Source organism: Myotis lucifugus, unplaced genomic scaffold (assembly GCF_000147115.1).
Source record: "Myotis lucifugus unplaced genomic scaffold, Myoluc2.0 scaffold_5, whole genome shotgun sequence".
NCBI classification, from domain to species: domain Eukaryota; kingdom Metazoa; phylum Chordata; class Mammalia; order Chiroptera; family Vespertilionidae; genus Myotis; species Myotis lucifugus.
Genome location: NW_005871053.1, coordinates 2,772,542 through 2,794,908, shown reverse-complemented (window position 1 = coordinate 2,794,908; position 22,367 = coordinate 2,772,542). Strand labels below are relative to the sequence as shown.

Below are 22,367 nucleotides of genomic sequence, written 5' to 3'. Positions count from 1 at the left end.
AACAAGTTCCCAGATGATGCTGTTGATGTTGGTCTGGGTGCCACACTCTGAGAACCACTGATCGAGAAATATGATTATGGGAGGAAGTGGGTAAAGTGAAGCAAGCACAGGTCAAGATCTTTGAAGAAGAGGCCAAAAACTGGGAGAACTTCTACAAAACACACAGAGTTATGACAGCAAGACTGTTAGAAGGAGCGAGGTGAGGTGGGAACGAAATCTTCAGAACTGGGAGAAGGACACAGTAGTTTGCACAAGACTACAAGTAGAGGAGCTGGCGGTGGCTGATGGATGGAGCTTTAATGATGATGATTTTAAAAAGAATACACTGAGAAAATGGTCCCAAAATAGCAGTGAGATGCAAGGAAGACATGAAAACACCAACAAACATATAACACTAGGACCAGTTGTATGAAACCCATGGCAAAGATAACAGCCACCACTTGATAGGACTGTCTACTTGACAAGTAATCCAATCTCTTTCTAAGTCAATGTCAAAATGAAAAAGATGATGCAGAGGGAAATGTTTAGTTTAAATACATTCAATGAATGAGCCCTGGTTGGACACTTAACTGGTACAAATCAGCTATAAAAGACATTTTGGAAAACATGAGGAAAATTTCAATAGGGACCAAACAGCTTGTTTATAATGATATTTGGTTATTTGTGAAATGACTATTTTTAAAGATGCATACTGAACTATTTCTGGCAGAAATGTCATGATGTCTACAATTTATTTTAAAACACATTGACAGAATAAAATGTTTGAAGCAAATATGGAAAAATGCTAAGAACTGTAGAATCTAGGTGGTAGGAATATAGGTGCCAATTGTAATGTTGTTTTTATATTTTCTATGTTTGACATTTTTTAATAATATACTAAAATATATATTGGTATCATCCTTGACTTTTTCTCTCAATATGGCCCATATCCACTAAGTCAATAAACCCAGCCAGTTCTATCTTCAAAACAAGTCCAAAGTCTGACCTCTTCATACCACCTCTCCTGCTCCTTTCCTGATTTGTCACCACGTCTCACCTGGATTATACCAATTTCCACTTAACTGGTCTCCTACTTCAATCTTCTCTCCCACTCATATAGTCTATTCTCCACTTGACAGCCAGAATATCTATTTTAAAAGTGAGTTATATCATGTTGCTCCTTTGCTTAAAATGTCCAAATGCCCCCCCCCGCCATTTCCCCAAAAATAAAAGTCAAAAATGATACAAAGCTTGCAAGACCCTTCATGTTCTATGCCCAGCCACCTCTGTGACTTCACTTCCCATTACTTTGCTCCCTGCTGACTTGACCCTGTGCAGGACTTTCTTGCTCAAGCTTCAGCACTTACTGTTCCCTCTGCTGGAATCCATTTCCTTAGATATCTATATGGCTCCCTCTCCCCACTGCTTTCAGTTCTCTTCTAAAACATCACAGCCAAGGAAGCCTTCCTTGATCAGCTCTGTCTAACAGCAAATACTTCCATCCCGTTGCCTGGTGGTGCCTATCATTTCACATCATGGAAAATATAGTTGATATTTTTCTTTTAGCCTAAATGTTTGTGTCCCCTCAAAATTTATATGTTGACATCCTAATCCCTAACATGAGGTATTAGGAGGTGGGGGCTTTGGGAGGTGATTAAATGATGAGGGTAGAGCTGCTATGAATGGGATTAGTGCTCTTATAAAAGAGACCCCAGAGAGCGCTCTACCTCTCTTTTTGCCATTAGAAGACACAAAAAGAGGCCTCTCCCCAGAATCTGACCATGCTGACATCCTGCGCTCAGAAGTCCAGCCCCCAGGACTATGAGAAATAAATTTCTGTTATTTATAAGCCAACCAGTATATGGTACTTTGTTATAGCAGCTCAACTCATTACTTGCCTAGGACACCCCACTACCACTGGAATTTAAGCTACTTGGGGTCAAAGACTTTATGGTTCTGCTCTCTGCTATCTTACCAGTTCCTAGAATAGTATCTGGCACACAGTAGCTACCATATGTGTGTGTGTGTGTGCATTAGTGTGTGTGTATTAGTGTGTGTGTGTGTGTGTGTGTGTATTGACCTTTTTGCTCAGAAGCTAAAATAAATCAGTTGGCCTTCCAGAAACAAATAATGTTATAATAAAATCAGAAAGTGTCCCTAGAAGAAACTGACTTTAGTCCACATGGCACTGATCAGTTTTGAAAAGCAAACTCAGTAGTCATATCCTAGGCTTGGACTCCGTGCTGTCCCTCAGCCCCATCAGCGCACTCGGAGCTTCATCATCTCACAAGAGAAAGGAAAATTCAAAGAGAAGTAGGTAGCCAAGGGGGTGGCACAGGTGAGCAAAGATGATGTCGAGATAAAATTCAGCAGCTGAGGCTGTCAAATGGATAGGTAAACCTATCTTCCGTGAAAAGAACTGTAACAATAGGAAAGCTTCCGGAGACTTTGGAAACTAGGTTAGGGAGGTAAGAAAGAGGAGAAAGTTCTTTGAGTTTTACTAAATTTAATTAATTTATTAATAAAAAGTTTAATTTTGTACATGAGGAAATAGATATGTGTATCCTATCCTAGACCTCTTGCCCAAACAATAACTATTTCCACGTAATAGAGAAATATAGTACACTGTAAAGATTTAGGTAGAATCACTAGCTACAAGAACCCTATGAAAAATATTTTTAAAATATGACAACCTTGCTCTTCTCTTATACAATGACAAACTGTTCAATACAAAAGCTGTATTGAGACACAAATTCCCTGAACTTGAAAAAATGAATCCAACAGTGATAATTATCATTTACTCATAATTTTTACAATAGTATAAACATCCCGAAAATAGATCATCAAATATTAAAATGTAGGTATGACTCCACATGAATATGCAACTGACTTGGTCCTCAGTCCTTTGGTAACCTCTCAATTCATACTCTAGAGTCCAGACCTTTCAGCACGCCGGTTTGCAATGAACCAGCAATGTAAAACAGAATGGCCAACTGTTCCTCCGTTAGTAACAAATGTGCTAATAGGTACTAGTTTAAACTTGATCTATCAGTGAGTCAATGAACCATGAAGGGTGGGGGTTAATCAGGGTGTTCTCCAAACAAAGGCTCCTGAGAGCTGCGGGGACACCACTCCCAGACTCACATCTGTGCTGTTCTGAGCGCAGCGCGGTGGAAATGGCACGGCGTTCATCAAAATTAAGAGCCCAGGACCTTGTCACAGTCCTGTGTATACCATTTTACACAGAAACGCAAGCAAGTTGTTGCAAAGAACAAAGCCAGCCACAGGAAATAAAGACCTCCCTTTTGCCACAAATCTCAGGAGCTATTAATATTAAACTATACTCAGTTAATGTGTAACAGTGATGGTAAAAGCCTAGCCTTTCACACGTAAGATCTGACAACTTCCCAGCAGAGCTCAGTGTTGGAGATATTTTATATTAGATGATTTATAGTAAATGCACCAATTCCACTTTACTATCAGCAAAAGCTTATTGATGTGCATCTTTACACATACAGATGAAAATAACTCAGTGCTATATGGTTTACTTAAAGTAACAAACAAGCCCACTAGCTTCACACGCAGCCCACCAATGTGACATAGCTTTCTAACAGCTGCAAGACTGCATAGCAGTTAATAGAAAAAATCGCCTGCTGTTGGTAGTACCTCAATACTTCAGTATTAATCAATAAAGGGGTCAAGACTATGTAGATCGAGCAAGAGTACACAAGCAGGAAGGAGATCAAAGAGAGAAAAAGAAAAAAAATCTAACCAAATATATCCATTTATTTTTACCAGATTTTTATAATCTTATGATAAAGTGAATTTTAATTTATTTTGGAAGACATTTCCATACATGGCTGGTGAACATGAGAAAAAGGGTCCAAATCCTCTAGAAGGGAACTTATTCAATACCTAACTAAACTACACATGCACTTACACTTTAATCCAGAAGTCTACTTCTACAAAGTTACCCCCAAGCTACAATATGTACAAATTTATTTATTGCGGCATTATTTGTGATTGAAGATATGAGAAATAATCAAAATGTCCAGACATTGCGATGTATTGAATAAAGTATGGAACAGACCACAAAATGGAATCTTATACAGCTGTAAAAAAAATAATAATGAAGCACTCTATGAAGTACTATGGAATGATTTTCAGTATACGTAGTTAGGTGAAAAAAGCAAAGTGCAGAAGAGTTTATATGGTAACTTTTTATGTCACAAAGGAAATTTTTAAAATGCACATATCTGGTAATTTTGCAAAAAGAAATATAGCTCAACCCAGCCCGTATGGCTCAGTGGTTGAGCATCGACCTATGAACCAGGAGATCACAGTTAGATTCCCAGTTGGGGCACATGCCCAGGTTGCGGGCTCAATCCCCAGTAGGCATGCAGGAGGCAACCAATCAATGATTCTCTCTCATCATTGATGTTTCTATCTCTCTCTCCCTTCTCTCTTTTCCTCTTGGAAATCAATAAAAATATATTTAAAAAAGAAAGAAAGAAAGAAATATAGCTCAGATAAACCAGAAACTAATAGAATTGGTTACCGATAGAGGGAGGAGGTGGAATGAACACTAGAAGGAGTATTTTTTCCTTTGGAAACATGTTTCTGCCCTACACAATCAAAAAATATTAAATCAATGAGGGTGATGTTGAAAATAAAAACAAAACTGAAAACTGAATATAAACAGAAACCAAACCAACTGTATTTCAGATAAATGACAAAACTATTAATATTAGGAAGGGAAAAAACTAATCCATATAATTTGTGAAAGCAGAACTTGAAATATATACCTTCAGTCCAGGACACGGAAAAAAGAGCCACCAACAAACCTTGAACTAACTTTAGTAGGTTTATGTTTGATAGAGGTATGGTCGCAGCGGTTCTGAAACTATTTTGTGTATGTTAGATGACTGAGCAAATAGACAAATGTTGCTGTTGTTGGGAGTCAGAGTTCTCACTGTGGAAAAGGGGAGATACAAATATGGAAAGGAGAGAAACAATATAGAATCATATAGGCTTGCATTACAGTCTAATAAGGTGTCATCCATTAAGCCAACAATCAGAAAGTGAGTGGCCACGTGTTCTAAGAGGCAGGAAAAGTGCTACCAAGTCTAACAGAGGAAGTGCCTGATTTTGCTGTGTGGCTCAACTTTGCAGAGGATTTGCTGGTTATACAGGACCTGGAATTGCAAACCGAACTTCGCTGGGCAAACAAGAGATGAGACACACTCTCAACAGACAGATTCCTAGCTTTGCCACTTAGCAAGTGGAAAGCCACTAAGGTGCCATAGGACCCAGATGGCACAGAGGAGCACAGGCTGCAGAGAGCCCAGAAACCTGACCACACAGTAGGGCTTCACCTCCACCCTTTCCTCTTTTCATTGGAAAAATAAAGTGTCTGACTAGTAGAAACAGAAAACATAATTCTTCAAGATACATAATTTTCTACTTGCATGAATTTTTCAAAGAATAAAGTTTTTAAAAATAGATGTTTTCTCTTGAATGATAAGGAGAAAATATGATTGATTTGAAGATATTACAATGCTACAGCATATAGTCATTGCCAATATCCACCTACCTGCCTTAAACAGCAATCAATATATTTATACAAGTTCACAATAAAATTCTTCAAGCAGCCCTGGCTGGTTTGGCTCGATGGATAGAGTGTCGGCCTGTGGACTGAAGGGTCCCAGGTTCAATTCCGGCCAAGGGCATATGCCTGGTTTGTGGGCTCGATCCCCAGTAGGGGGCATGCAGGAGGCAGCCAATCAATGATTCTCTCTCATCATTGATGTTTCTATCTCTCTCTCTCCCTTCCTCTCTAAAATCAATAAAATATATATTTTTAAAAATTCTTCAAGCAATATAGTATCTAAACATGACACAATTTTATTACCATTAATGAATGCCACGGGGCTTAATAATTTGTCACTTAATGTGAAATATGTATTTCCTACTTATGCAAACTGTAAGAATGATGCTTTATTACTTTTTACTTCATTTCTTTCCAATGAAAAAGTTGTTAATGATAATCCATTATACTTGCATCGTAGAGTTGATCCGATTTCTATCTTTCTTGTATGCTGTAAGCATTTGTGTTTTGCAAAACTCTTCTAAAGATAAAGCCTGGAAGTCAGTCACAAATTAATATGTGTTTTTAAATTCCTTTAAGCTAGAAAAAAAAATCTGTAAACTTTTCATAGTGCATGCTCAGTTCATTCTAAGGCATTTGAGAAACCTTAATTAATAATGGTAACAGTCATGATGAGAAATTTTTTTAAGGATTAAGAAATGCGTTTTACTGTTACTGCTCACCCTAAATATTTTTAAAATATGTTTTTACTAATTTGAGAGAGAGAAAGGAAAAGGGAGAGAGATAGAAAAAACAACATTGATGTGAGAGAGAAACATGGATCAGCTGCCTCCTGCACGCCCCATAGGGGTATCGAGCCGTAACCCGGGCACATGCTCTGACAGGGAATGGAACCAGCAACCCTTTTGGTGCATGAAACAACGCTCAACCAACTGAGACACCCCTGGCCAAGGCTCCACCCTAATATTGAGGGTGAGCTTTAGAATTCAAAGACTGTAGAGTTCTGAATCATAATGTTGGAAAAAGAACACAAGAGAGGAATAATCTTCAAATAAGATGATGTAGCTCTTTTCTAACAAGAAAAGTGTTTGCAATTCTTTTTTTTTTTTTCAGGATAAAGTCTAAACCATGCAGTGTATATAATACACTTAAGGATGGTAGAATATACCACTGACCTGGTGTAGATAAGAGAATGAACAGAAGTTAAGAACTCATGCTCCAGACTCAGACACACAGATTTGTCCCAAGTTCCTCTACCAGATACGAGCTGTTTGACCTCAGATTAGCCAATTTTTAAACTATATTAAGCCTTAGTTTTCTCATGTACAACCTAAGAGATGATAATGAGAATAATAATTTACTTAATTCTACTATTTGCTAAGTCATATGGTATTTTAATTCTTCAAACTTAACAAAACACACAAGTATTACTTCTTTTTTATGAGAACACTAGAGGCCTGGTGCACAAAAATGTGTGCACTCAGGAGGGTCCCTCAGCCCGGCCTGTGCCCTCTCGCAGTCTGGGACCCCTCGGGGAATGACCACCTGCTGGCTTAGGCCTGCTCCCCGGGGGATTGGGCCTAAGCTGGCAGTCAGACATCCCTCTGGCAGCCTGGGAGCTCTCGGGGGATGCCCACTTGCCAGCGAGGAGCAGGCCTAGCTATAGTCGGACATCCTTAGCGCTGCTGAGGAGGCGGGAGACGCTCCCACCACCACTGCTGTACTGGCAGCCGTCAGCCTGGCTTGTGGCTGAGCAGAGCTTCCCCTGTGGGAGCGCACTGACCACCAGGGGGCAGCTCCTGCATTGAGCATCTGCCCCCTGGTGGTCAGTGTGTGTCATAGTGACCAGTGATTCCCAGTCACTCTGCTGTTAGGGTCAATTTGCATATTACCCTCTTATTATATAGGATATTTGTAGTTCTTGATGCTAGTATTGTAAGATTTAATGAGCTAATTTATAAAAATTGTGTACAAAAGTGGCACATAGTAAATGATTAATAAATGTCAGTTATTATTAAGATTTCAATTTTTAAAATAAGGACTTCTCTGTAATTTAGCAAAGGAAAAAATGTTAACTACTTTATTTAACAGCATAAAAACAATTCAACATTTTACTGGCTACATTTAGAGAATTCCTTATTTAGCCTTTTGAGTATAATCACTTAAGATATGGCAAAGCACACCTAATTTTTTTTTCTCCAGAGAAAAAATTTTGTTACACAAAACACACAAAGGACTTTTATCTAGCAAAAAGGTTTTGAAATATACCAGAAATAACTTGAGAATGAATCCACCTCAACTCTTATTCTCAAGATACTCAATGACTGAAGCAGGAATAAAACTGTCTTCTATCAGACACCAATTACTTGCTGTTATATATAATGAATTATGTACAAAAATAGATTCCTTCATTAGGATAATGCTGTAGAGGCCAAAGAGAAACATTTTGGAAGATGGCTTGTGTTACTCATCCAAGTATACACAGAATTAATAGTTTGTAAGGGAAAATTGTAGTTTGCCTTCAGCTAAAAGAGCAATGGCTGTGAGTTAGAGCTGATGTTATTAAGAAAAGAAACTTCAAGTGACAAGAGAAACCCTAGGCATGCCTCTGTTGGTCTTTAACAGGCTTTTCCGAAGCAGTCCCAAGGCATAAGTGTGTTAGCACAAGACCAGGAATGGGTGTTGGCTAACCTTTAAGACTACTTAATATAATAAGAATATATAGTGTCCTGCCACCTATAATTAATCCCCACAAAGGCAGCTTTGGGAAGTGTGGAGTGCAGAGTTTTATATATGTTCATTAAATCAAACTTGTGTTGTTCAAATTTTTGACATCTGTGGTTCTTGGCCCTGGCAACACTTCAGAATCACAGAAGGGACTTCTCAAGGCAACTCATGCCTCTGTCCATCCAGACATGTTTAATCAAAGCCCCAGAATTTTCAGACTCAGGAATAGTTAAGTCCTTAGAAGGATGAATTTTTTAGGTGAAATTCACACATAGGTACATCACAGCAAGAATGCTATCCTTTTTTATTGCACCCTATTCTTTCATGTTTTTAATTTGTTTGATCATTTGAAATGTATTTATTTCATATTATCTGCTTTTTCTATGATGGCCAGTCCTTAGGAATGTATAGTTTGTTATGTCTGCAGACTCTTACTCCTGGTGATTTTTCATACTGCTAATTGCTAGAATGGAAATGGCTCAAAATGTAAAACACTAGGTTCAAGAAATAATTTTTCTATCCTTTATTAAGCAAATTTTTCATGATAAGGATATATTTTCAGTTGCAAATTTGATAAAATTGGAGATTTGGTTTTTAAAAGGTTTTCTTTTTAATGTTATTGTCCTTTGAAGAGCTAAACAGTGTTATTAATGATTGTGAATTTAATAGAATTAGTTTAATTTCACTGTCTTCTTCTGAATGTCCAGCTTAGAAAGTTCAAGGCCAAGGAAAAAAAACTTCAAAGCAAACTTTCTTCAACTCGATTTCAATCTTTCATTTTGATAAAATATATTTTTCTTATTTGCAAATTGACTGAAAAGCAGTATCTCATAAAGTTATACAAAGGAAAATACTTAAATATATAGGCTTTCAAATATGTATAACACACTTTGAATAATTATAAAGTCAGTGTTTATTAAAATACATTTCATTTTCAAAATGGAGCTATCAGCTGTTACAGTGTGTATACATTTTTGGGGGGACACCCTGTATGTTTAACAAGTAACATCTATTGAAAAAGAATAAAATTACATGGACAATCTCTGGTAGCACAAACTCTGTGATTGCCATAGTGAGTGTATATTTGAGCACCTAACAAAATCATGAGGTCTCAGTGTGCCTGGAGGTGAACAAAAACAGGCATGACAAGGTGACAATGTACTGATGGGTTGTCATCCTAGGGATGACTAAAGCAGAGATTTTCAAATGTTTTTGCTTTAAACGGTTTAAACCACGCCTTACTCAGAACTACTAAATATAAAACAGATCAGTGAGGAGGTACACTGGCTCAGGAGTGAGTGGCAGGTGTGGCTCCTACCCAGTGAGGCATGTCCTGGGGGATGGTGGTGACACTCCACAGAGCGCAGTTTGAAACCACTACAGGAGGCAGACGTCACGTGATCTCTGTTGGACAGAGTACTTCAAATGGGATCGGACTTCAGTATTTACATGTAAATGAGGTCATGCATATTTAATCAGTTTTCACATTACTATAATATATATTGCTAGTAAAAACATATTCAGAAGTGGCATGCGTGATTTTAATGTCGAACTCAACTGGTCATAAAACAAAGTCTCGAATCACTTTTTCAGTGCTTCAAGAGAGCAACTACCCGTATTTCACAAATAATCCTCTTGCAGTAAATAACCTGGCCCTAAGGAGACAAGTGTTGCCAATTCAAAGAGTGCACAACCAAATGTCTGAAGCTATCATACTTTCGACATGTAACAACTGCTCGTTTTAAATAATCATTATAATGTTGATTTCCAGTTTATTTTTGCTTATAAGTACATCATTTGGCAGCACATCCAAGGAAAATTCACATCATTCTGTTCTTCTGCTAAGAAAAAATCTTCCTGATTCACAAAAATATGATTGATGACATGGCTTGGATTTTTTTAAAGAACCCAAAATATATTGCACCATGATTTTCTTATATAAGATAAAATAAGTATTAAGCAAAAATCAATGTTTTTACAAAATCTGAGTTTTGGCTATCAAGGAACGCATTCAATTAAGGCCAAATTATTATTACATGGAAAAAAGATTTGACATCTAGTGGGAAACTAGAAAAAATTACTCATATGTAAATAATTTTTCCATTTTCCTTATTTTTCATAGCTGAAAACTGAGTGAGGCTGTTGAGTGAGAAGATAAGAGCAGGCTTCATTACAAGGACAAAATTTATTAAATAAATATGGCTCATTTATATTTGCCTATTTATAAAATTACCAGGTGGAAATGAAACAGAAAATTATCAGAAATAACTCAATTAAGTGAGTGCTAAAAATACCCTTGTTAATTCTCTCTGGGTAACCATTAAGTATTATAAATAATTTTCAAAACCTACATGTACCAGCAAAATTCAGTGGTCCTGTGCTATAAGGGTTCTTCTGTTTCCTTGATTATTTCTATTTTTTAGTTCCAGTTATCTTCTCTGCCTATTTTAATATATGAGTATCCCCAAGATTCTGTATTTAGTCCTCTGCTTTTTTAAAACTCTGCACTACTTTCCTTGCAAGCTTTCATCTATTCCCATCACATTAGCTCTTCTTCTTCACCTCTTCATGTATTCTCAAATATGAATATGCTTTAAAGTATAGATTTCAGAGTCTAGAAGGTTGGTTGGTTCAGGATCCAGAAGAACTTGCAACTCACCATTTCTAGGAAACCCAAATATGCAGAGACTGATCACACCCTAATTGAATAAAAATTAACCTATCTAGTGTACACAGATGCTATATTTAAAGGTTGTGCATGTTTATCTTCGTATCACAGATGTAAAAAAGTAAAGCAGAAAAGACTTAAATGAGTTTCACCACAATGACTATGTGTTAGGCTTATCACTCACTACATATCAGCCTTAATCAATCACAGTTTTTAAAAATATATCTTTTTATTAATTTCAGAGAGGAAGGAAGAGGGAGAGAGAGATAGAAATATCAATGATGAGAGAGAATAATTGATCGGCTGCCTCCTGCACGCTCCACACTTGGGATCGAGCCCACAACCGGGGCCTGTGCCCTGACGGAGAATCAAACTGTGACCTCATGGTTCATAGGTCAATACTCAACCACTGAACCATGCCAGCTGGGCTCAATCACATTTTTTAAAGACCTGAATTTCTGAATCAACAATCAATGTTTATGAAACTTTCTAGTTTGCTCATATTTTCATTGTGGTCTTTAATACATTTATAAACAAGTTTCCTTGTTTGTCCCCAAGGACAAAAGTGTTTTATACAGGATTATACCTCCTTCATTTCTGTACTCCTAACACCTAACAGAGTGCCTGCTACAAAAACTGTGTTGGATAAATTAACCTATATTGCCTATTAGTGAATAAAGTTATGGTAACTTTTCTATTACTAACAATTTTTTAAAAATGCTATGCTTAACTGTGTAAAAGGACTTAACATATTTTCCAAGAAAAACAGAAACCATGCTGAAACTCCTTTTTTATATTTATAAACCCACTTTCTTCTGGTCAGTCTTTGTCAGTTAGCCTTGAAACTTAAAGTATTGGAAAGTTGCCAGCCTTCTCCCCTTCTAGTACTGCCAATTTGTTTTTTCCTCAAAAATTCATCACATCTTATCCACTGCTCCAGTTCAGCATATAAAGGCACATACTTGAAAGTAACTCAATACCCAAATATACTAAAATTATCATCGTTAGGCTAATTAAACTAAAAGATGAAGTTGAGGTTTTCATGTTTTTCTTAATAGAGGGGGAAAGTGGGAAAAGATGTAAAAGGCTGGCAGGAAACAAATTCAATTTGCTGATTAAAGACAACATTCAAATAAACAAATGCAAAAAAAGTGTTGTTGTTATTTAATCTGCTGGTCTTGCCACAGCACCGGTTAAAAGCAAGGTCTTGGATTTTAAATAGTGATGTCTAATATTCAATTGTACATCATTTTTATAGCCCACACTCCCGCCCCTGGCCTCAAATTTAAGTCAAGTCCATTTCAAACACAAATTCCTTGGGTGAGGACTTTAAAAATATAAAATTGGAAACCAAGGAACAATCACCATCTGTCAGACTTGATGCATGTAGTACAAAGCAGGGACATGGATGTGAGTCGGGAAGGTCATCCACAAATAGACCAAACCCCATGGAAATCAGAACCAGAGAGGAAGACATGTATGGCATGTGGATTGAGCCAACTGTTTGTCTCTCAGATGACAGACACTTGAATGAACACCTAGATTACATGGAAGTGAAAGAAACATCAAGAAAAATGTTCTAAGACTGTAACCTTAAAAATGAAGTATAGGTGGAACATAATGTTTGGTAGAGAGCTTTGGAGCCTCCACCATTCATTTATGTAGGATGAAGGTGACACTGTCTTTGTGGGGCTCCGGAAGGAGGAGTTGGCTCCTCCCACAGGACCTGCTGAGTCCAATTGGGGGTACAGATGGATCAGACATTTATTCAGTCTTTTTCAGTTAGATTTCTTCATTTTTATTAGATGATTTCAATCCTGTTTTTTGGGGTTTTTTTTTTTTTTTTTTGCTTGTCTACAGATATGTGCAAAAAAATAAGACTAGACCACCTTCTTACAGCATACACAAGAATAAACTCAACATGGATTAAAGACTTCATAGTAAGACTCAAAACCATAAAAATACTAGAAGAAAACATAGGCAGTAAAATCTCGGACAATTCTCATAGCAATATTTTTTCTGATATAGCTCCTCAGGCAAGGGAAACAAAAGGAAAAATAAATAAATGGGACTACATCAAACCAAAAAGTTTTGCACGGTGAAGGAAACCATCAATAAAATGAAAAGGGCACCCCACTGAATGGGAGAACATATTCTCCAACAATACATCTATCTGATAAGGGGTTAGTATCTAAAGCTTATAAAGAACTTTTACAACTCAACACCAAAACAAACAATCCAATTAAAAACTGGGCAAAGGATTTGAATAGACACTTCTCCAAAGAAGATATACACATGGCCAATAGATATATGAAAAGATGTTCAACAGCACTAATCATCGGAGAAACTAATTAAAACCACAATGAGATATCACCTCACACCTGTCATAATGGCTATCATCAATAAATCAACAAACAAGTGTTGGTGAGGATGTGGAGAAAAGGGAACTCTAGTGCACTGTTAATGGGAATGAAGATTGGTTCAACCACTATGGAAAACAGTATGGAGTGTCCTCAAAAAATTAGAAATGGAATTGCCTTATAACCCAGCAATTCCACTTCTGGGAATATAGCTGAAGAAACCCAAAACATTAATTCAAAAGAATATATGCACCCCTATGTTGACTGCAGCATTATTTACAATAGCCAAGATATGGAAACAACTCAAGTGCCCATCAATAGACAAGTGGATCAATCTATTTTATTTTAATCAATAACTCACTCTGTACTCCAGAACCATGCCAGAGAATATGACCCCATATATAATAGTACTTTTAACTCTTATCAAAATCAAAGGTACAAAAAGCAACATTCCCAAAAGATGAGAGCCTAAAATATATGTAATTCACCTAGATTTTAACCCTAGACCAGTGATGGTGAACCTATGACACGTGTGTCAGAGGTGACACGCGAACTCATTTTTTTTGGTTGATTTTTCTTTGTTAAATGACATTTAAATATATAAAATAAATATCAAAAACATAAGTCTTTGTTTTACTATGGTTGCAAATATCAAAAAATTTCTATATGTGACACGGCACCAGAGTTAAGTTAGGGTTTTTCAAAATGCTGACACTGAGCTCAAAAGGTTCGCCATCACTGCCCTAGACCAAGCCAAAACATCATTCATTAAGATGAAATAAAAAATTGAACACTGTTTTGGATATTTTTTCAACAGGCTCCTCTATTCCTATAAAAGTGCTCTTACTAAATTAAACTTTGTTGTGATGTCCTCTGCTTACTCACTACTGATTTTATGGGCGACATATATTGAGGACCTTGCCTCTCACACCTCACTCAGCTAGCCCTTCATAAGCTCCATGAGAAAAGCTATCCTCAGACCTTCAGTGCGAGAGCTGTGCCTCTCCTAAAATGACACATTCTTATTTTATAGACCAGGCAAGTCTCATGAGTACCTGCCAATGTTAGAAAATTTTATTAAATTGATCTTATTAATGTTTCATTTTTATTTTAGATTTTAAAAATCTCTTCTGACATGAATTTAAAATAACACCATGAAAGACCCACCGTTACAGTGGAATGCTTTAAGGTAAAGATACAGGGTGGGGCAAATGTAGATTTACCGTTGTTCAAATGGAAAATAATATAACGCAAGAATAAACTCTGTGTTAACTCTGTGTTTTGTGTAGTCACAAATGTACTGGTAAACCTACTTTTGCCCCACGTGTGTGTGTGTGTGTGTGTGTGTGTGTGTGTGTGTATATATATATATATATATACTTTCTCTATTTTCAGGGAGATGAAACCAAGGCTTCTGTGGTTTTCTATCTTCTTAAAAGGATCAGGTTTCCTAGAAGGTTCCAAGGGGGCTAACAAGGAAGCATAGGGGCCTTAGTAACAGGATCACCTAGTTTTACTGTGTCACATCAGCTTATCTTTTATAGGTGTAACCTATCAGTTGGCTGCCCTTGACCAACTTAGGTCCTCAGTCTTTTTTTTTTTCCAATTACATTTGACATTGAAAATTATTTTATATTAGTTTCAGGTGTATAGCATAGAGGTTAGACATTTTTATAATTTGTGAAGTGATCCTCCCAATAAGCCTAGTACGCACCTGGCACCACACCCAGTCTTCTTAATTAATGATGCCTGGCCTGAAACAGTCTAACATCACCATGTGCCTGCTTTTGTCTGGCACCCATCTCTGTCCTGTGTCATCTTCCTCCAAACTGCACCACCAACCACACCAGCTGCCTCTACCCTCATCAATCTGGCAAACAAAGAAATGAGCTAAAAAGAAAGCAAGGCTTACAAATCTATGAGGGGGAAAAATCCCAAAACTCAGTTTGGTTATTTAACAAGATACATTCTAAAAATCCAAGTTGAACCGTGTTTGAATTCATGCATTATATTTAGGACATAAAATACAAGTAACATATTTTCAGATACATTGACTTCATTAGGAGTTAATATTCTAGTAAATATGTTCTTTTCTCTGGTTATTTAACTTTAGAAAAATCTATCCTGAAATAAACAATTTAAATATTATCTGTAAAAAAGCTGTTATTCTCAAGCCACACAGTACATATATGCACTTGCCATCATTGTATAGGTATAAGGAAAATAAATTGTAATATAAACTCGAGACATTAATAGAAAAATAAATATGCTTTCAAAAACAACTCTCTACTGAACTGAATTATTTAAGAACTGTTATTTCAGATTATCGAAGCTTCTGCATAGAAATGGTCATTCAAGAGTGACTTCCTGCCCTAACCAGTTTGGCTCAGTGGATAGAGCATCAGCCTGTGAACTGAAGGGTCCCAGGTTCGATTCCTGTCAAGGGCATGCACCTTGGTTGCTGGCTCAATTCCCCAGTAGCGGGCGTGCAGGATGCAGCTGATCAATGTTTCTCTCTCATCGATGTTTCTAACTCTCTATCCCTCTCCCTTCCTCTCTGTAAAAATCAATAAAAATATTTTTTTAAAGAGTTACTTCCTAACTCATTCTATGAGACCAGCATTATCCCGATACCAAAGCCAGACAAAGATACTACAAGAAAAAAAACAAAAACCCACTACAGACCAATATCTCTTATGGATAATGATGTAAAATCCTCAACAAAATACCAGCAAAGAAAATTCAATAACATATTAAAAGAATACACCATGACCAAGTGGGATTTATTCCTGTATTGGAAGGATGGTTCAACATATGAAAATGTAATTCACCACATTAGCAAAATGAAAAAAAAACCATATGATCTCAATCTATATAGAAAAAGCATGTGACAAAATTTAATGCCCTTTCATGCATAAAACACTCAACAAATTAGGATTAGAAGGAAACTATATCAACATAAGAGTTTCTGTGCTCATAAATACAATACCATGTTTAGATTAATAACTCACATCAAGGAAACTAGACTCATTAAAAATTCCCATAAGGAGTACTTACCTGCCAAAATTTTCTTGAACTGTCGAAACCATATGTTGCAGTGGTCTTCACTTAAATTAATGAGATCGAGTGTAGAATCCTTTAATTTATTTTGTTCCTTTTTCAAACAGATGAAGAGTGTGATACCCAATAAAGTGCCATGTCCACTAGCAAAATACCGCCGTTTCAGTTTGACAGAGAATATGTCCTTGAGTTCAATAAGTTCTTCTTTACATAGCAAGTCATACTTGGAATCACCTGAAAAGAAATTAAGTTTTCCAATCAAAACCACTGTGTCCATATCTCCCTTGTACAAATCATAGTAAAAACCCAGAAAATCTTTCTCATTAGTAATCTTTCTGATTGTCCTTTATGTCAATCTGCATATAAGACAGGGAGGAAAGACAAGAAAAATTGGGTCTGTTTTCTCAAGAATTAAAAATAGAAAAATTGAAGACAGTCTCTGCCACTCAAGGCCCAGGACATTCAAAACCTGAGGATAAGAACATAAAGCAGCATTTCGGCAATAAAAATGAGTTTCCCACAGGAGGCTCTGAGCTGCTAATATGGGCAGAGTAAAGTAGTGGAAAGAACAGACTGCACTAACAGGACTGGGTTTATGACAGGTTGCTGAAGGCAGCATTTAAAGGAAAGAAAATGTGCATTCTAGGTAAAGTAACACATGTACAAAAGAAGGCAGAGTAAGATTGTCATGATTAGAAAGTATGAATCCCTGCTGATCTAGAAAGAAGGCTCCACTGGAATGTTACCCCAATCAGACTTCATTTTATAGAGGCTCGAAATTTTATTGTTTAACCACAGATCAGAAAGTAATTATTGTAGTAAAGGACCCTTCCAATTGACTCTCAAAGTAGGAGTGTCCTTTTACTTCTGCAAAAGTACTTCTAAAACTTCTACTCTGGCCAACATTGGAATTGCAGACACTGATTTTACCTTCCGTCTGAAACAACTTAAAAAACATACAAGATAGCTGAAGCTTCCGTTTTCAGATGTCATACGAGAGGTGGCGCAGGACAGTGATTGCTGAGAAAAGGGCAGCAAAGGAGCCGTATGATTGCCCCAGCTGACTCCTTGCGAGGTTTCTAGGCCACAGGAGGGCACCCATGGGAGAGCTTGTTGAATCTCTCCTGGGCTGACAAGTTCGGAGTCTAGGAAAGCCAAGACAACCACAGTTCACTGGGCACATTACTGGAGAGGAGCGGGCTGCACAGAGAGAGAACTCTGGATCTGCAGAGGTGCCCCTTGAATCTCAGCTGAGCATGGATCAGCATATGTGTGAGGCCAGGGGAAGGACCGCCCAAAGGATTAAAGGGAACAATGCTCAGAGATCCCACCGGTGAAGAAATATTGAAATTCGCAGGACATTAGGGAGAGTACTTCGAAGAGTTCTGTCTCATCAGTGAGCTGACTAATGCCTGCATTCATTCCACCCAACAAATCTAAAAAGCAGGTCTCAAAAGGAATGAACTGTTTCCAAGTAACTTAACTATATTCTAGAGCAAACCTCAAGAATATTTTTAGGAATACCAAAACAATCAGTAAGTCTACATGGTAAATTTCATAATATCTCCCTGTCAATCAAAAATTACTGTGAATGTAAATAAACAGAAAAATACGACACACGATAGGAGAAAAAGTAATCAATAGAAACCAATGCAGAAATGACAACAGTGCTGAAACAGCCCCAGAAAGCAGAGACCTTGCTCAGCTTCCTTAGCCCTTAAGCAGGCTCAACAATATTCTTAGACTGGAGTATTTTTATTTATTAAAAGAGTTTCCTCCACACATGCATTTTCATACTTCTATTTGGATGCTTCCTGTCTAATTTGTAGGAGCCCTTCAGATATTCTTGAAATCAATACTACATATGTCTGATATATGTTACAAATAACTTCTCCTAGGCTACTCTTATATTAGTTATGACCTTGTATCTCAGATAAATTTAACTTTTATGTAGTCAAACATATAACAAATAAGAGCTTCAAGGAAAGAAGGAAGGACATATAGAAAGAAAAAGAAGGAAAGAAAGAAGGGAGGGAAGGAAGGACACGGAGAGGGAACAAAGAACCATTGGAAAAGGGAAAACATGGAAGAGAGAAATTCTTTTCATTTGAAGTCCTTTATTATAGTCTGAATTTTTTACAATGTGTGCTTTACTTTAATAACAAATAAGTCACTGACTATTCCAATTTAAAACCTCTTATAAATTGCCGATTTAAAGATACTAAATCAACAGCTAAGATCAAACTTAGTAGTGAAAACAAGAATTCCTGGAAATAGGGCAAGAATACCTATTATGACTCTCATTATTCCCAATTATTCTGGACATTCTGCCCAATACCATATGTAAGAAAAATGAAATAAAAGATGACCATTGGTGGTTGGAGGGGCACAGAGGGAGTACATGCCTAACAGATATATTATCCATAACTATTTATAGATGATATCATAATATATTTGTAAAACCCAAAAAGAATCAACTTAAAATCACTGGAACTTAAAAGAACACCAGTAAGGAAGCTGTTTACAAATATATTAATGCCCAGGAAGAAGGCATAATGGAGATAAAGATATTCCAAAAATTAGCATATTATACTTAGGAATAAGTTTAACAAAATAATCCTGGACTAACGTGGTAGGGGAGAGCATTTAAAATGTACTGAGAGACAAAGAATTGAATAAAGGGGGACATACCAAGTTTCCAAGATTACATATTTTTCATGACAGTATTCTCATAACTACTTCTAATGCAATCCCACTCACAACCTCATTAGTATTTTCTTTGACATAAGGGGCAAGGAACCTACTTAAATGATTATAAATTTTATGAAATAAATATATTACATTACTGAAGAAATGTTTTAAAGTACGATCCTGCAGGATCGGGCCTAACCCAGCAGTCAGACATCCCCCGAGGGGTTCCGGACTGGAGAGGGTGCAGGCCGGGCTGAGGGACCCACCACCCCACCCCCATGCACAAATTTCATGCACTGGGCCTCTAGTACTTTATAAAGCTATAATAATGAAAACATTTGGATTATATAAGTGACTGGTCTAATGAAACAACACTCATATACATTTTAAATGTCACTAATGGGACAATAATGGCATCTCAGTTCAGTTGGAAATATTGAGTAAATGGTGATTTAGAACTAGTTAATCTTTTTAAAAAGAAAAGAAAAAACAGATCCCTACATCTTAATATACACCAATATATCTAGATTAGATAAAACTATGTATAACCATAAATTAGTAAAGCCCTAAGCATGACAGTGTAGGCAGATATACAGAGACTGAAATATTTAACATAAAAGTTATTATTGCCTATAAAGTCCTAGAGACCCATAAATAGAAATCACAAGCAAAGGCGGCCAACTGGGCAGAAATATGTGCAACATATGACAGTTAAATAATCTATTTAATCAAGGAAAGAAACACTTTGGTGGGAAAGTACATAAAAGACCCAAGACAGGCATTTCACAAAAGAAGAAATGCAAATTGACCAATGAACATATGAGAAAGTTCAATCTAATTAGTAATCAAAGAAATGCAAATCAACACAACAAGATACCATTTTTTGCCTTTTAGATTGGCACAAGATCAAAAATAATGCTCAATGATGGTTTGGGTACCAGTGCTGGTGGGAATGCAAAAATGGTAACTGCTGGAGAACAAGTTGGAAATAGGTATCAAAAGATTTCAAAATGTTAATTGCAGCAGTATTTATAATAGCAAACGACTTGAAGCAATATTCACGTTCTTCAATAGGAAGATGGTTGAATTAGTCTTCCACAACTCATAAATGAGCAAATTAGATCTGTGTTCTGATATGGAAAGGTATTCGTGTTAAGAGATATAAATTAGTGGAATAAAAGCAGTTATAAAGAAACCTGAGGGATTTGACCTCACTTCCATTAAAAGTAGAGAAGAAATAAATCCAGTGGAAAACACACAACAAACTTAACATTGGTTACCTATTAAAAGAAATGCTGTAGAGAGTATGAAATTAATATTTTCTTATAAACCTCCATAATTTTCCCTTTCTGTAATCAACATTATATTTTACTAGAGGCCTGGTGCACGAAATTTGTGCAAGGGGCTCGGCCCTCGCAGCCCCAGCTGCCTCAGCCCTCACAGCCCGGGCTGCCACCTTTGCCCTCGCAGCAGTCCCAGCTGCCAGTTGGCCCTGTGGCTCCACCCCCCACCGCCCCCCATCCACTGGTTGTTCCGGAAGGTCATTCCAGAAGGTCGTCTAATTAGCATATTAGCTCTTTATTATATAGGATACTTTTTACAAATGTAGAAAAAGGAAAACGCTTTAACATAGGCATCTTTTTGATCCAGTGATTTACTGCCAGTAATTTACTCTAAGAAAATAAATAATGTGCACAATTTAGCTAAAAGAATGCTACCCCAAGCATTATATGAGTGAAACTTGGAAAAAACCTAAATGTGCAATAACACTGTGTTGAATCTGTAAAATAAATATATTCATATAACAGAATGCTATTCAGCCATTAAAATTTAGAAACCTGACTAGAAAATTATCTAAAATAGTATAGTACAATTCCATTACTGTTTTGGTTATATTTATTGAATACATAATGTATGTGTAATGTATTTTCATATGCACATATATATGAATGTGCATATGAAAAATTGGAAGGATAGTGAGATTGTGATATAGTTTGTGTATATGAATTTAAAATTTTTCTACAAAAATATTTCTGCCATTAATTGAAAGATTATTTCCTTTGCTCATCCTAAAATAGTTCCTGATCATATTACTTATTCTAATTTTTAAAAGTCCATTCCCTAAAAAGAGGAGCTAATATTTAATGAGAATATGCTACATGCCAGACATTGCCCTAAGAATTTTATGTGTATTATCTCGTTTAATCCTAACAACAACCCTATGTAGTAGACGCAATTTCCTAAAAGAGAAGAAATTCAGGACAGAGTTTAAGTAACTTTCCCATGGTCTTACATCTAGTAGGAGGCAGATCCAAGATTTAAATCCAAGCACTTTGGCTGGTCTTCACAACTCCTTACCAATGTTGAACGGGAAGTAAGGACCTTCAAGTAAATATACACACTCTCATCAGACCCTCTGGCTCTGACTGAAATAGTCAAAATTAAAATATTTGGGGAAACCAAGATGGCGGCATAGGTTAACGCTGGAGTTTGCTGCCTCGAACAACCACTTCAAAAATACAACTAAAAGACGGAACGGACATCATCCAGAACCACAGGAAGGCTGGCTGAGTGGAAGTTCTACAACTAGGAGGAACCGAGAATCAGAGGAGGCACAGTGCTGAAGTAAAATACTAAGGTGAGGAGTGCGTGCGGCGCGGGCTGGTGGCTGAGGGTGCGGTTGACTGTTTCAATCCGGAGGGAGCCTCAGACTCTGAGCTCCAGATCCAGGCGAGTCTCTAGGGACCCAGACTCAAACGGGAGAAGCAGGACTGTCTGGCTACAGTCCCTCCGAGGTTTGCAGCGGTTGCTGGGACAGAGAGGCAGAGCCCCTGGGGACGGGACTGAGAGCAGCCATAACTGCTCCCTCCTCCGCCCTGTTGATCCCGCCCCGCCCAAGCCCTGCACAGAGGCATTTGCCGGATAGCCTCAGGCAAAGGCTAGATTAGCACCTCCCTAGAGGACACAAGTTCTTCCACTGCAGACACAGCTGATTATCACAGCCAGTCGGCCTGGAGGTCAAATCCCTCTAGTATTAACCACAACAATCAAGGCTTAACTACAACAAGACTGCGCACAAAGACCACTAGGGGGTGTACCAAGAAAGCGTAAAAAATGCGGAGACAAAGAAACAGGACAAAACTATCAAGGGAGGATATTGAGTTCAGAACCACACTTTTGAGGTCTCTCAAGAGGCTTCTAGAGTCTGTCGATAAACTTGATGAGATGTACAGGAAATCTAATGAGACCCTCGATGGTGTGATAAAGGACCATC

The 22,367-nt window shown here is 37.3% G+C and overlaps 1 protein-coding gene across 1 annotated transcript in view; it reads right to left on the bottom strand.

Moving 5' to 3' along the window:
- The window catches only part of CERKL (ceramide kinase like), a 91,647-nt gene that overhangs the window by 34,835 nt on the left and 34,445 nt on the right, over positions 1–22,367 (bottom strand). Inside the window, 1 exon segment of the mRNA XM_006083042.3 lies at positions 16,400–16,636. Within this exon segment, the coding sequence (XP_006083104.1) occupies positions 16,400–16,636 (237 nt within the window).